Source organism: Phragmites australis, chromosome 17 (genome assembly GCF_958298935.1).
Source record: "Phragmites australis chromosome 17, lpPhrAust1.1, whole genome shotgun sequence".
Taxonomy (NCBI): Eukaryota; Viridiplantae; Streptophyta; class Magnoliopsida; order Poales; family Poaceae; genus Phragmites; species Phragmites australis.
The window spans coordinates 10,529,911-10,545,028 of record NC_084937.1 but is presented as its reverse complement, the minus strand read 5'-3'; the positions used below and the strand labels follow the sequence as shown (position 1 = coordinate 10,545,028).

General features: G+C 56.0%; 1 protein-coding gene across 1 annotated transcript; it reads left to right on the top strand.

Annotated features, from left to right (window-relative positions):
• Positions 1-1,821: 1,821 nt before the first annotated feature.
• On the top strand, positions 1,822-2,319 carry LOC133896855 (uncharacterized). The gene has a single exon (XM_062337499.1). The coding sequence runs from the start codon at positions 1,822-1,824 to the stop codon at positions 2,317-2,319; it is 498 nt and encodes a 165-aa protein (XP_062193483.1).
• Positions 2,320-15,118: the final 12,799 nt, after the last annotated feature.

Here is a 15,118-nt window from a genome sequence, read left to right as displayed (position 1 = left end):
CCTCTCCCGGGACTTAGTCTTCTCGTACCTCGCGGAGATGATCCCCGTGGGAGGGCGCCACGTGGCAAACTGCTGATCTGGCCTCAGGACTCGGGGACCCCTGGTTCCTGTGTCACCGACAGCAGCCCCCGGGCCCATTGGCAGGCGATGGCCTAGAGACTACGGATAGGGCCCTCGTCTTTATCGAGGCTGATCCCAGCACCGACGCCACGTGACGTGTTTTTAGGCGCTGGCCTCTCTGGCCTAGGCTTCTGGTACGGCCCAGCGGGGAGCCGAACGGATCTCCTGCCGTACGAGGAGCTCCAGGATGACCGCACAGCGAGTTGGCAGCATGGGCCTGGCCTCGCGGACGCGGTGTTGGCCAGCTACAATGCCGTGTTGCACGATACATGGCGCATGATAACGAGGCAGGCGGCGCGCGATAACGGAGCAGGTGGCACGCGATAACGAGGTAGGCGGCACGCGATAACGAGGCAGGCGACGCACGTGGCAACCACGCAAATCGAGGGAGATTCGACTAGCACTCGTGCCGGTCGAGGAAATTCGTCTCGCCGAGCACGCCGTGGCAGGCGTTGTTTGAAATACCTAGGATATAAAAGGAGGAGGGGAGCGAACCGTTGCCCCTTTACGCCATCTTCGCAATCAAGCCTCCTTGCCTTCTTCTTCTTCCTTGCGCTCCAGAGCTTTTGCCCTCCCTTAAGCCAGCAGCGCACTCTCTTCCCCCCACCGTTCTAGCACACTCCCCACCCCGAAAAGATGCCGAGGGCAGGAAGCAGCCGCCATGACAAGGGGCCCGACAGCATACTGCCAGAGTCATCGAGGATTGTCAACGAAGAGGGGGTGGACAAGGTCCACAAGTTGATGGTGCCCGAAGGCCAGCGGGAGGCCTCGATGGTGAGGCCGGCGAGCTTCCCACCCGTCACGGACCGGCCGGAGCGCATCATCGTCTTCGTCTCCTTCGTGGCGGCCGGGCTGGTGCCACCATTCTCGACGTTCTTCCTCCATGTCTTGGACACGTTCAGGATCCAGCTGGCGCACCTCAGCCTGAACTCGGTGGTCATTTTGGCCATCTTCGCACATTTCTGCGAGATGTTCATGGGGGTGCCGCTGTCGGTGGCGCTGTTCCGCCACTTCTTCGTGCTGCGGCCGGCCTGGAAGAAGAGGGGTTCCTCCACCGCTGATGTCATCGGCTGTGGGACGGCTTGGTGGAGCTGTACATCCCCCAGGTGCTGCAGAGCAAATGGGACGATTGGCGACGCGATTGGGTCTACATCGACGTCAGCCCCCACGACCGCCTCACGTTGCCGGAGGTGGTGGCGGAGCCCCAGAGGTCGATCTGGGAGGCGGCTCTAGCGGAGGACGAGAGGATGCGTCCAGTCCTGAACCGCAGCGACTACCTGTGCCAAGCGGGACTAACGTCAGTGATGGTGGTGGCGGACTACCTGCGCCGCCGCCTGGCGCCCCTGCAGGAGCAGGTCCGCCCCAGCTGGATGTACACGGGCCCCCAGGACATCACCAGGACCCAGATCGGCGAGGACGGGGACCTGGATGAGGCGGCGCTGGCGGGCCTTCTCCGGGTGGCGACCGGCGTGGAAGACCTGACCCGGTCGGTGCTTCCCCGAGAGCAGTTGGCGCTCTACGCGATCCGGGCCGGGTGGCGCTGCAAGCAACGCTGCCCGAGTTCGACGCCCAGGGTTTGGTCGACCGACCGGGGCGCCGGAACCCCAGGACCATCCAGATCCCCAGGGTGGACAAGGAGACGAGCGGCACCCAAAGGACCGGCGGTGGGGACGCCGCAGGTGGCAGGCCGCGGGCGGCCGGATGCAAATCGGCGGTAGGGGTACCACGGGCGGCAAGTCGCAGGCCAGCCGTGGGGCCGTCGCAGGCAGCAGCCATCAGGCCAAAAGAAGAGGCGCCGCCGGTAGCAGAGCGGCGGCCCCCGGGGACAAGGGAAAGCGCCCCCAGATGTTCGTGCCGCAGCTGTCGTCCTCGTCGTCGCTGTTGCCTCCACGGCAACTGCCATCGGCGGGCAGCGCGAAGGAGGGAGGCCAGGGCGGCCAGTCGTCCGACACGGAATTTGCGACGGAGCCGAGGTCCAGGGCGCGGGAGCCCAAAGACCAAGGGCAGCGTGGTGGCTCTATAGCGAGTGCCCAAGCCGACCCGCCGCCGGAGACGGGCTCCACGGCGACCCCTCAGCGGCCCGAGGGACAGAGCCCCCCACCGAAGAGGAGGAGGGCAGACTCTGGGCCGAAGCTGCAGGGCCCGGAGTTCAAGATCCCAGAGTCCCGGTGGCAATACCACGGACCAAAGTCAGCGTGAGTATTTTCCTTTTCCTGAGCACACTTCGTACGGAGTAAGTTAGGGGACTGACCTTTGTTTGCTTTTAGGCCACCCAAAGACGCTGCCGAAGACCAAAGGCGACCAGAAGCGCCAAGGTCGGCTCCCGCTCCTGAGCCGAGCACGACTGCCGAGCTGGAGCCACAGGCGCCACCATGCCTTGAGCCGAGGGCAGCGGCCGCGCCCGAGCAGCCGGCGCCGGCTGAGCTTGCCCCGAGCACTTCGGGGCGGGGCAAATGGCTGCGGTGAGGGCGGCACCGACGTGGCAGCAATCGGGGACCCCGAGCGCCTCTGCAGAGAGAGCTCACAGGGGACCCAGTGCCCGGCCGTTGTCCAGCCAGGCTGCAGAACCCCTCCCGGATGTGCTAGGAAGCGCCCGGGAGGTGATCGAGCGGCTAGAGGTGGCCGTGGTGGGGGAGCGGGCGTAGCTCGAGGCAGACCGCACCGCCCTCGTCGAGGAGAGGGGACGTTTGGAGGAGGTCGGCCGGCTTTTGGAGGCCCGCAATGCCTCAGCCCGCGCAACCCATGAGAGGGCGATGCGCGCAGTGGCCGAGGAGCGGGAGGCCCTGGAGGAGGTGCGCGAGGAGGCCATCGTCACGCAGGAGGAGGCTGCCCTCTTAGGGGAGATATCGCGGTGGCGGGCCGCAGAGCTGCTTGCCAGGGAGCGGCTGGTACGTGCTCGGGAGGAGGCCATCGTGCCGCGTGAGAAGGCTGTGGAGACCTCCTGAGCATACTTAGCCCACCGGAATGACGAGCTCGAGCGGAGTCGCACCGAAGTCCTCCGTCGGGAGGAGGAGGTGGCGGTCCGCGAGACTGACGTCGAGATCACGGCGACGGCTCAGGACGCTCGGGAGGAGCAGCTTACCCTGCACGAGGAGGAGGCTGCCACGGCATCGGCGGCCCTAACTGCTTGGGAGGAGCAGGCCGCCAAGTGGGAGGCCGAGCTGGACGCCCGGGAGCGGGCCCTTCCTACCCTTGCTGAGCAGGTGAAGCGGGGCCAAGCCCAGGTGACCAGCGGCGTCCCGACCAGCGCGGCCGAGGTGATTAGCCTCAAGGAGCGGCTGCAGATCGCGAAGGACGAGCTCGAGACCGTCGTCGCTGAGCGGGCCAACGTCAAGCTGATGATGCGAGACATTCTTCAGCAAGCACGGAGGTCCGTGAGGGTGGCCAGGTTCGGGCGATTCAACGTGGGTGAGAAGGGGATGGATCGAGAGACCATCGGCCACATCGCCCTAGGCTTCGAGGAGATCAGCCGGCGACTGAAGGCTCTTCCTCAGGCTGTGCAGGAGTTAGCCTCCCGGGAAGGGCGCGCTCTGGCCCAAGCGGTGAGCACATCCTGGCCTGCTACCAAAGCCGGGATCCCAACTTCTCACTGGAGCCAGCCCAGCAGGGGGAGGTCGAGGCTGAGGAGGGGGCCGCCTGGGATGCTGTTCGGGCGTCACCGCCGAGGTGGCGGCTTGCTTCACACGGGAGCCGTCGCTGGTACCGAGCAGTGGTAGCAGCAGCGAAGACTCCTCACCGCCTCCAGAGCCCTCTAACCTAGATTAGGCTTTTGTCTTTTGTTTTCTTTTGACTTGTTGTAAATATGGGAGTGATCCCTCCGAATGGCTCTTCTTTTTTTAATATAAAGAAAGCTTTTCCTTGGGATCGCAACTCCAATGTTGTCTTGATGCTTGATGAAGTCTTTTCTCTTTTCACTTGATGTAGTGGGACCAATCCGCACGTTCAGCCCCCGAGCCCTCGCGAGTCCGCAGCGGCTAAGTCAAGAGACAAAGGGACGAACTTCCTTGCTCGGGAGATAGGTCGATCCAGCACGGAGCACGCCACGACCAGTGAACACTTTTCCAATTTGCGACCACTCAAACAAGCAGACCAGAGACACGTGCGGGCGGAAATGCGACCAAGAGTCCCCACGGTTTGGTGGTGACCGGGCTAGGATGGACAGGACCGAGCACCGACAGCCCGCCCCCAGGGTCTAGGCTCCCAACCGCTCTTTGCTCAAGCGGTAGGATTACCCGAGAACCCCAGAGGCTTGGTAGTGCCCGGGGTACTACCAAGCAGGCCAAACACCACGACCACCATGAAGGACTTCGGTCAGACATTGTCGTTCGTATGGTACACTTGTCTACTATCTGTTTTGTCGTTCCGGAAAAAACGAACACGTGGGCAGGGTTTTGTGCGCGAGGAGACCATCTTGCCAAACAGATTAGAATGCGAGGGTCCCGAGGATAGCTCGGGAATAATAGATTGCTGAATAAGTAAGAATGTAAATTCGTATGACTTTAGCCACTCACCGGACAGCTGTCAGCCTTTCGGCCGGCCGATCCAGGAGGGGTATGCGCTCCGAGCTCGGGGTGCCCAGGAACTTGGTTCCTTCGGATAGAGCGCCCGAGCAATGGAAAGCATGAGAGGGAGCCTAGGGCCAGGCGGTCCCGACCACTCATGCCCGAGCGGTAGGACTACCCGAGGACCCCCTAGGCTTGAGTAGCGGCCTGGGCACTGAGGCCCTTGCGGTCGAGCTGCTTTTATTCTCAGTTGTTGATCTGTAAGCTTTGGGAAATAGGAAAAGATTCTTTGTTTGGTGCGCTCTGTTAATGCGGTACTCATTATAGACTGCTCTTGTTTTTGACCCGAGACCTCTCGAATACCCGGACTGGTGAAGTATACAGATAGAGGCATAACCCACAAGTCCTATGGTTCGGTGGCGCCCGGGAAGGACTGACCAGACCGAGCACCGACAGCCTGCCCCTGGGGTCCAGGCTCCCGACCACTCTTTGCTCAAGCGGTAGGATTACTCGAGAACCCCAAAGGCTCGGTGATGCTCGGGGTACTACCATGACACCAAACACCACAGCTACCACAACAGACTTAGGTCAGCGGTAACTGCCTGCGCGCATACCGATCGGGATTCTTTTATCAACGGGAAAAATGAGAGAGCATGTTTTTCTTGCACAATCGAGCATCTCACCAGACAGATTAAACATATGGATTACAGAGAGAAAATAAAATTTGAAATAAGAACTGGACAATGATAATATACATTGACAATTTTGTACAAGATTGGGTAACTTACATGGTTGGTGGTAGCCCCCGGCCAACTTGGGCGGGGGGGGACCCCCGGCCTGGTTGGCCCGAGCACAAACATGCCCACCTAAGGATAGAACTTGCGCAGATGCTCGATGTTCCACGCATTTGGGAGCGGCTGCCCATTCTCCGCAGCCAGTCGAAAAGAGCCTTTTCGCGGGACACCGATCACGGTAAAGAGGCCTTCCCACATAGGGGACAATTTATTCCTTCCTTCGCACGATTGAACGTGTCGGAGAACTAGATCCCCAACCTCGAGAGACCGGGCCCGGATGTGACACTGATGATAGCGCCGTAGGCTTTGCTGGCATCGGGTTGCTCGGACAGCGGCACGCCGCCGGTGCTCTTCCAAGTAGTCGACGTCGTCGCGCCTTCGTTGTTCCTGTTCGCCTTCGGAATAGGCATGCACCCGAGGGGAGCCAAGAGTGAGCTCGGAGGGGAGGACCGCCTCAGCGCCGTACACGAGGAAGAATGGCGTCTCCCCGGTGGCGCAGCTTGGCGTGGTCCGATTAGCCCATAGCACAGCAGGTAGCTCGTCGATCCACCCTTTCCCGTGCTTTACGAGCACGTCATAGGTCCAGGTTTTGAGCCCCTTCAGTATCTCAGCATTGGCACGCTCGACCTGCCCATTGCTCCGAGGATGAGCAACAGAGGCGAAGCAGAGCTTGATGCCGAGATCCTCGCAGTAGTCCCCTAACAGGGTACTTGTGAACTGAGTGCCATTATCGGTGATGATCCTGTTTGGGACGCCGAAGTGACTTGGGATACCACGGATGAACTGAAGCGTCGTGTTCTTGGTAACCTTGATGACTGGAACTGCCTCCGGCCACTTGGTGAACTTGTCGATGGCGACGTAGAGTTACTCATAGCCCCCGATTGCTCGAGGGAATGGACCTAGGATGTCCAGCCCCCAGACCGCGAAGGGCCATGACAGGGGATGGTGTGAAGAGCCTGAGTTGGCTGGTGAATCTGCTTTGCGTGGAACTAGCATGCCCTGCAGTGCCGAACCAACTCGAAAGCATCCTGGAGAGCTGTAGGCCAGTAGAAACCTTGCCGAAAGGCCTTCCCGACTAGCGTGCGGAATGATGCATGGCCACCGCACTCGCCCTCATGGATCTCAGTGAGAAGCTCACCGCCTTCTGCCCAGGTGATGCATTTCAGGAGGACACCGTGCCGCGCCGGTAGAGACCCCCGTCTACTATGGCATAGCGTTTGGACTGCCGTGCAATCCTCTCGGTAGAGGCATCATCCCCGGGAAGGAAATTTTCTTTCAAGTACCCTCGAATCTCGTCGATCCACAAGGCATCTTGAGAACCACCGGCAAGCGCAGTGCACTCACCGTGAGGCGGCACCCTGACGGGGCTCCCCACTGAGGGCACCGCCTGGGTCCCCTCAACTAGGCTCGAGGGTTCCCCTTCATCCTAGTTGGCAGGCAGGACGGAAGGCCGTGTGAGCCTTTCTTCAAAGGCTCCGGCAGGGACGCGCGCACGGGAAGAGAACAGGCGAGAAAGGTCATCGGCCAGAGCGTTGTTGCGATGAGATATGTACCGCAGCTCCAGGCCGTCGAAGTGCCTCTCCAGCCTCCTGACTTCCGCCACGTACGCCGCCATTTGAGGATCCGTGCATTGGTACTCTTTCGACACTTGGTTGACCACCATCTTGGAGTCTCCCTTGACCAGGAGGCGACGAATCCCGAGACCCACCGCGGCCCGGAGGCCAGCGATGAGGCCCTCATATTTCGCCATGTTATTGGTTGCTCAGAACTGCGACTGCACGACGTACCGGAGTTCTTCACCCATTGGGGAGGTGAGAACCACTCCGGCTCCCGCGCCTTTCAGCGTGAGGGAACCGTCGAAGTGCATAACCCAGTACCCGGGTGTATTGTGCCCGGGATATGCGGAAACCTCTTCTTGGTCGATCTCGGGGACGGGCGTCCACTCTGCCACAAAGTCAGAGAGCGCCTAGCTTTTGATCGCCTGGCGGCTGACAAAGTGCAGATCAGACTCCACCAGCTCCACCGCCCACTTGACAATGCGCCTAGTGCCTTCTCGGTTCTGGAGGATTGGCCCCAGCGGATACGTAGTAACCACTGAGACCTTGTGTGCCTGGAAGTAGTGGCGTAGCTTCCGGGAAGTGACGAGCACGACATAGAGTAGCTTCTGGGCTTGGGGATATCTTGTCTTGGCTTCTCGGAGGACTTCACTGATGAAGTACACCGGTCACTGTACACGGCGAGCCCAGACTGCGGTTTCACCCGAGGGCTTATCACAGCCCCCGAGCTCAGCGGTGTGGTCAGGGTTGGCCGAGTGCTCGGGCTCGACTCCCTGGTCGGGAGGACCCAGGTGCTCGGGCTCAACTCCCTGCTCGGGAGGAGCCGGGTGCTCGGGCTCGATTCCCTGCTCGGGAGGAGCCGTGAGAACTGGAGACTACCCGGGGGCGACCGGGAGCTGGGACCCAGCACCTTGCCCCGAGCACTCATCGTGCTCCACCACCAGTACCATGCTCACAAACTGAGGAGTGGCTGAGATGTAGAGCAGTAGAGGCTCGCCCTCGGAGGGGGCCACCAGTACGGGCGGCGAGGTGAGATACTTCCTCAAGTCGCGGAAGGCCTGCTCGACCTTCGGCGTCCAGTCGAAATGACCGATCTTCTTCAGGAGTTTGAAGAGGGGGAGTCCTCGCTCCCGGAGCTTGGAGATGAAGCGCCCGAGGGCCGCCATACAGCCGGCGAGGCGCTGAACTTCCTTGAGTCGAGCCGGGGGTCGCATCTTCTCGATGGCCCGGATTTTTTCTGGGTTGGCCTCGATTCCTCAGCTAGAGACCAAGAAACCGAGGAGCTTGCCCGCAGGTACCCCGAAAACACACTTCTCGGGGTTGAGCTTCAAGCGGGTAGTGCAGAGACTGTTGAAAGTCTCAACCAGATCTTCAAGCAGGGTGGCGCGGTCTCGGGATTTGACCACGAGATCGTCGATGTAAGCCTCGACGTTGCGGCCAACCTGCGAATCAAGGGTAATGCGGATAGCGTGCTAGAAGGACGACCAAGCGTTGCGCAAACCAAATGGCATTGATACATAACAATAAGTCCCCACCGGAGTGGTAAAAGAAGTTTTTTCTTCATCCTCTATGGCCATGTGAATTTGGTGGTAACCAGAGTTTGCATCTAAAAAACATAAAAGATCGCACCCCGCGGTTGCATCTACAATCTGATCTATGCGGGGTAAAAGAAAAGGATCTTTTGGGCAAGCCTTGTTTAAGTCGGTGTAGTCGACGCACATGCGGAGCTTGCCGTTGGCCTTCGGGACAATGACTGGGTTTGCCAGCCACTCGGGGTGGAGGACTTCTCGGATGAAGCCGGCGTCAAGGAGCTTACTTACTTGCTTCCGGATGAACTCCTGGCGCTCTGGCGTCTGCCGCTGGACTTTCTGCCTCACCGGCCGTGCGTCCGGGTGCACAGCAAGGTGGTGCTCGATCACCTCCCTAGGGATCCCGGGCATATCAGACGGCTGCCATGCAAACACGTCTACGTTGGCCCGAAGGAAGGTGACGAGCGCGCTTTCCTATTTGCCACCCAGGTCACCGCCGATTCGGATGACCTAGGAAGCGTCTTCGCCCACCACGACCTCCTTCATAGGAACGGAGGCGTTGGTGGCGAGTCGAGGTTTGGATGAAGAGGGTCCCGGGCTTCCTGGGTAACCCTCGACCTTGGCCCGAGCTGAGAACAAGGCCGAGTACAGTTGCTCGGCGCCGGAGACGGTGCTGCCGGTCTCGGCGGGCACAGAGATGGGGCCTATAGGGCCCGGCATCTTGACCGTGAGGTATGCGTAGTGGGTGACCACCATGAACCGAGCGAGCGCCGGGCGCCTGAGGATGGCGTTGTAGGGGAGGGGGAGTTCCACGACATCGAAGATGACGTTCTCCGTCCGGAAGTTATCCCGGCTCCCGAATGTCACGGGTAGCTCGACCTGCCCGAGGGGCAGGGAGTGCCCGGGTGTCACCCCATAGAAGGGGAGCGGCGGCTTTAGGCGCCTGGAAGGCACCTGCAGCTTCTCGAAGGCCTCCCGGGAAAGGAGGTTCAGGCCTGCACCCTCGTCGATCAACACTCTGCTGACCTTTACGTTGCAGATGGTGGGGGACACTACTAGGGGTAGTCGCCCCACACCTGCAGTACTTGCGGGGTGGTCGGCAAGGTTGAACGTGATCAGGGAGTCCGACCATTTCAGGGGCCTTGCGGCCTCCATGCTGGGGGTCGCCGAGCACACCTCGCGCCGCATGGTCTTGACGCTGCAGCGGGAGGAGGGCGTGTACGCGCCTCCGTCAATGAAAGTGACGATGTGCTCAGGCTCCTGAAAGCCAAGCTCTTGGTTGTCGGGGGCGGCTCTATTGTCGCCGCCTCTGCGGGGCTCTTCGCGATCCCTCTAGCACCACTCGATGAGACCTTTGACCGTGCGGCACTCCGTGAGTTCATGCCACTCGGTCTGGTGGATCTGGCACCACTTCCCCAGCTCGGGCCTCGCTGGAGCGGGGGCTCTTGCGGGAGCAGGAGCCCTCGCGGGAGCCGAAGCCCTCGGAGGGGCCGGAGCCCTTGCAGGTGCGGGCCCTCTGTCGGCGGCCGCTCGACGCGCTGGCCGGCGGTCAGGCTCCTGGGCTACCCATGGGCAGGGCCCTGGGCTGGCACGACAGGGACAGCCTCGCGCCTTCTTCTCTTTTTCTTTTCCCGCTTGTCAGAGCAGAAAGGACCTGGTTGATCGGCAGCGGGTTGCTTAGGGCGCGGAACGTGCCACGCCCGAGCCTCCGCCACCTTGGTGCACTTGTCGGCCAACGCGAAGAGTTCCGCAGTGGTTTCGACTTCATGCGTGCCCAGCTTTTCGAGCATCCGCTCGTCGTGGACACCTTACCGGAACGCAACAATGATGGCGTGGGGGGTTATCCGCGGGATGGTGCTGCCCTGCTGGGCTAGGCGCCATGGTCCCCATGAGAGGGGAGCACCGTGCGGGCGAACCATGGCTGCTGTTGAGGAGCAGCAGCGACTGGGGCCTCCTGCGCGAGGGGCTCCATTTCCTCACTTGAGCTGAAGCCGGTGCGTCGGAGACGATGGCCACCTGCCATTTTTCTGCAGGAAAACAAGACAAATTCAGGGATGCAACCCCTTACCTAGCGCGCCAGCTGTCGGAGGGTGAACTCCTAAAGCAGGGATCCGGAGGGACCCCCTTTGAGATTCGGCCGGGGGATGATTCCGAATCTGTTTTGCGGGAGAAATAAATGGGCGTAAATGCGATGGCAAGTGGAATGGAATGATCGGATGCAGAATGCAGTAAATGCACTGGAGGTTTTTAGATTAGTTCGGGCCGCACTGAGCGTAATACCCTACTCCTGTGTGGATGCTATAAATGCACTGAGAATGTCTCTCAGGGATGTTGCTGGTTACAAGAATATTTGTCTATCCTAGAGCTTCGGGCTCCTTGTTCTTCGGTGATCTCAGCTTCTGTGCTTGTACTAGACCTTTGTCTTCTTCCTCGGCTTCCTCCTTGTCTAAAGACTCAATCCCCTTTTCTATGTCGGCCGGCCCTTCCTTAAATACTTCGCCGGCGGTAGCGTGCCCAGAAAGGGAGGGCACGAGCTCCAAGGTGCCATAAATGGAAAGCAACCATCATGGGCTGCTGCGCGAAGTGACAGGGGGGTTGAAAACGCGCCCCTGTCCGGTCTCGTTCGTCATGATGTCGTTCTGCAAATGAGGGCCGCGGAGAGGGCCCACCGGGCAGCCACTGAACGGTCCAGCGTGCCTGCTCGGTCTTGTACGCTTGACACAGCAGGGCGGCAGGCGGGGCGCCTTGGGCCTCGTGATGTTATCCCGAGGTGCACTGGATGAAGCGGGATGAGACCCGTGCATTAAATGTCCCCACGCCTCCCAGCCAAGTCTTGGCAGGGACTGACACCGAGCGTGGCAGGAGCAGTTGGAAGTGACAGGCCACGTGTCCTCTTAAATGCGGCATCGGGCCTTTCACTGGTTGACACCTCACCGCTGGACCTCTGTGGGGGCCACCGGCGAAGGACTTCTTAGGCCGTCGGGGAACCGAGTGCTCGGGGGTCACTGTTCACAGCCCCGAGCACTCTCTCTTGGATATGCCCTTTCTTGATCCTCGGGGAACCGAGTGCTCGGGGGCCACTGTTCACGGCTCCGAGCACTCTCTCCCGAAACTAACTTCCTTGGGTCCTCGGGGTACTCGGGTGCTCGGGGGCCACTGTTCGCAGCCCCCGAGCACACTCTTTTCGGTACTTGGCTTTTCTGGTCGGCGGGGGACTTGGGTACTCGGGGGGTCACTGTTCACGGCCCCGAGCACTCTCTTCCCGGCACTTGGTCTTCTCGGATCATCGGAGAACTCGGGTACTCGGGACCACTGTTCATGGCCCCGAGCACCCTCTCTCGGGACTTAGTCTTCTCGTACCTCGCGGAAGGGAGCCACGTGGCAAACTGCTGATCTGGCCTCGGGACTCGGGGACCCTGGTTCCTGTGTTACCGACAGATGGATTCTTCATCAAGTGATTTAAATATATCCTGTTCAATATAAAAAATCATCAAATGATTGAACTATTTATCCAACATCTTGTTGAGTAATTTAGACTTGATTATTTTTATTGATGAGAATACTCTTTCAACAGTTGCCATTGAGACAAGCAATAATAATACCAACTCAATGAGCCTATAAAATAATGGGAATATTAAATGTTTCTCAAATTCAACCATCTTCACTGCCAAACTTGCAATGCCTTTGTAAGTAGCAAATGCATCATGCCTCCTCACATGAATAACATAGGTCTGAAATTGATCACTTATTATTGGACTATCATGATTTGAGAAATTTACATAATAAATTTTAGGGGTTGGATTGTGACTGTGATCTTGTATTTGCAAGGAGAAGTGTAATTAGTGGATTGTGTCGAATGCTTCAATATATATACCATCCTTACTTGGTCTTGAATTTCAAAGTCATACTCACAAATTTGCTTCTTAAGAGCACGATCACACATAATTTCATCTAAATTAAATTTATTAACAATATTATTCGTGTTTGGTTGTGGACCTCAGGGTATATTTGTGCTTCCTTGAGTTATTTAATTTTCACCGCTTGCGCTAGTATCATCGTTGTTTCTTGTAGTGTGAATCAGGAATCTCCTCATTCTTGAAAATTCATAAATCACATTACCGCAATTTATAAATACGACTACTAGTAGATTTTTATCACCTTGGTTGAGTTCTTTATTAGCTTGATGGCACCTAAAAGGTCAAAGTTTTCCTCTACGGCCCCACAAATTCTGATTTGTACATTCATTCTCACCATACAACGTCTCAATAAAAAAAAAACTGCAATTGATTGCAAACATTAGGTTGCAGGTTACCTAGCTTCCATCAGTACTAAACGGATAGTACATGTGTTAAGTAATGCTGAATATGTACTGATTTTTTTTTAAAAAAATGGTCTGAACCCCTCTCGTCAATAGAAATCAACCTAGACAAAGAAGTAAAATCCTCTAAATGTTCTGGTATAATTTTTATAATCGATGTGATCTCGCTGCAATAAAAGAAATAATGGAAGTCTTTGCAAGAAACGGTATTGAAACTTACACAAGAGTACAAGACCAAGAATCTGCCTTTGGCCCCCACATCTGCAACAACATCGGCTGCAACTCTGGCTATGATGCCTTGATCCTCCACCATGTCCGCCACATCGTCCTCGGTGAGCCGCCTCGGTCATCGGCTCACCACAGAAGAGTCGACGCTGTCTCTCCCCACGGGAGCGTAGGATCGCCTGCCGTACGAGGAGCTCCAGGATGACCGCACAGCGGGTTGGCGGCATGGGCCTGGCCTCGCGGACGCGGTGTTGGCCAGTTACAATGCCGTGTTGCACGATACATGGCTGGTTGGCGGCAGCACGGTGCTGAAATGAGGAATTTTGAAGTGATGCACTGCTGCCTTTTCACCGATTTGCCCTTTCTAATTGAAGTCTTAAGCTACCAAAGTCAATTTTGTTTGGCCCAACTTCGATTTCCAACTGTATTAGTCTCCATGGTGGCCCGAGGCAAAGCCTGACTGTGGCCAAGGTCGCTGGGCTAGGGTACTGCCTCTTAGTAGGATTCTCCTTTCCTATCTCTTTCAACTCTAGCTATGTTTAGAAGCAAGGAAAGGGAATCCAAGGAAGGAGATCCCTTAGGAGGATTTTGAGGGCAATATGTTTCCTTGAAGGATATTCCCACTTGGGTTTTTGTTCCCTGCTGCTACTTAGGAATCAAGGGGATAAAAATCCAGGACAACAAAATGGTCTTAAAAACTAAAAAAATTCAAAGAAAATTCAGAAGAAAAGAACTTAATATCTTCATTCCAGCATGGAACACACCACAAACATAATGAAGGATAGTACACAGCTAGCAACTAGAGCAATGTAAGGACAACATGACACATATTTAACATGTACTGTCTCACATATATCACTTCCAAAAGCTAAGCATCAGAGTGTAATAACAGTGACACATGATTTAGAAAAGGAACAACAGATAACACAAGTATTCCATCCGACAACATTTAATCACTTGTAGTTGAGCTCATTATCACCTTGTTGCAACTGAAAGAGGTCTCTCTGACCAAATAACCTCCATGTCCTTTGCACACACATCATGCCTTGGGTTGTTTGCGAGTTTTTAAACTGAAAGGTGAAAATAAACTGCTTCTTGCTAGTAGAACATATCTAACCTAACTACCCCCCCCCCCAAAGGTCTTCAGAAGATGTTTTTTCCTCTCAAAAAACCCTCATTTGCAAATTCCCATCTATCTGTATAAACCTTTCCAAACCCCTGATCAAAAGGACCAATGAGATCATTAGAGAGGGTTAATGCACATTACACAGAAGCTGCTTTGCTTTTGAGAATTACAAATTTTATAGCATCAGCGAAAGGTAAATACAAAAGGAAAGGATTACCCAAGCAATCCAAGCGATGCTAATTTGATATAAAAACATCTGCAGTTCATGCTAACCGATTACATCATGAAAGGACAGAAACTACTATAGATTGTATTAGTAATGCTTAGTGCCGGAACTAATATGGGTGAAAATGATAATATAAATAAACAACATATAATATCCCTCTGGGTTGGCTGATTCCTAGTGAGTAGTGATTACAAGCAAAACTTTAACTGCAAATTGGTAGTCATGAAGGTGAGCAGAAAATGCCCAAAATAGGTTGCTACATTTCATCTACTTAGTACATACTTGATAGGTACAACTCTATTGCTACAACAGTAACTGCAACACCAAAATATACACGTCTAAGTAAGATTAAGAAGGTACAGAAAAGAAAACTACACAACCAACAAAGCTAAGCTGGAACTAAATATAAATTTAGCATGAAAAGATGTTGAAATTAGTATTTTGTCCCAAGAAGGTTATAACCATCAAAATTGAAGATCAAAGCACCGGATAATCTAGTGATCAATGTGCTGTACACACTGGATAATAAATAATGCAAAGAGGCAAAACAAAATTTAATGCATCGGATGATCCGATGATAGATGTTATATACACCAGAGCATTATTTTTATCCAATATTGTATTTGCTCGATCGACTAAAATCAACTCACCGTATTATCGTGACCTAGGCTTTCAAGAGCCAAAGCAAAAGAGAGAAAATAAAAAATCTCGCCTGCTCGGCT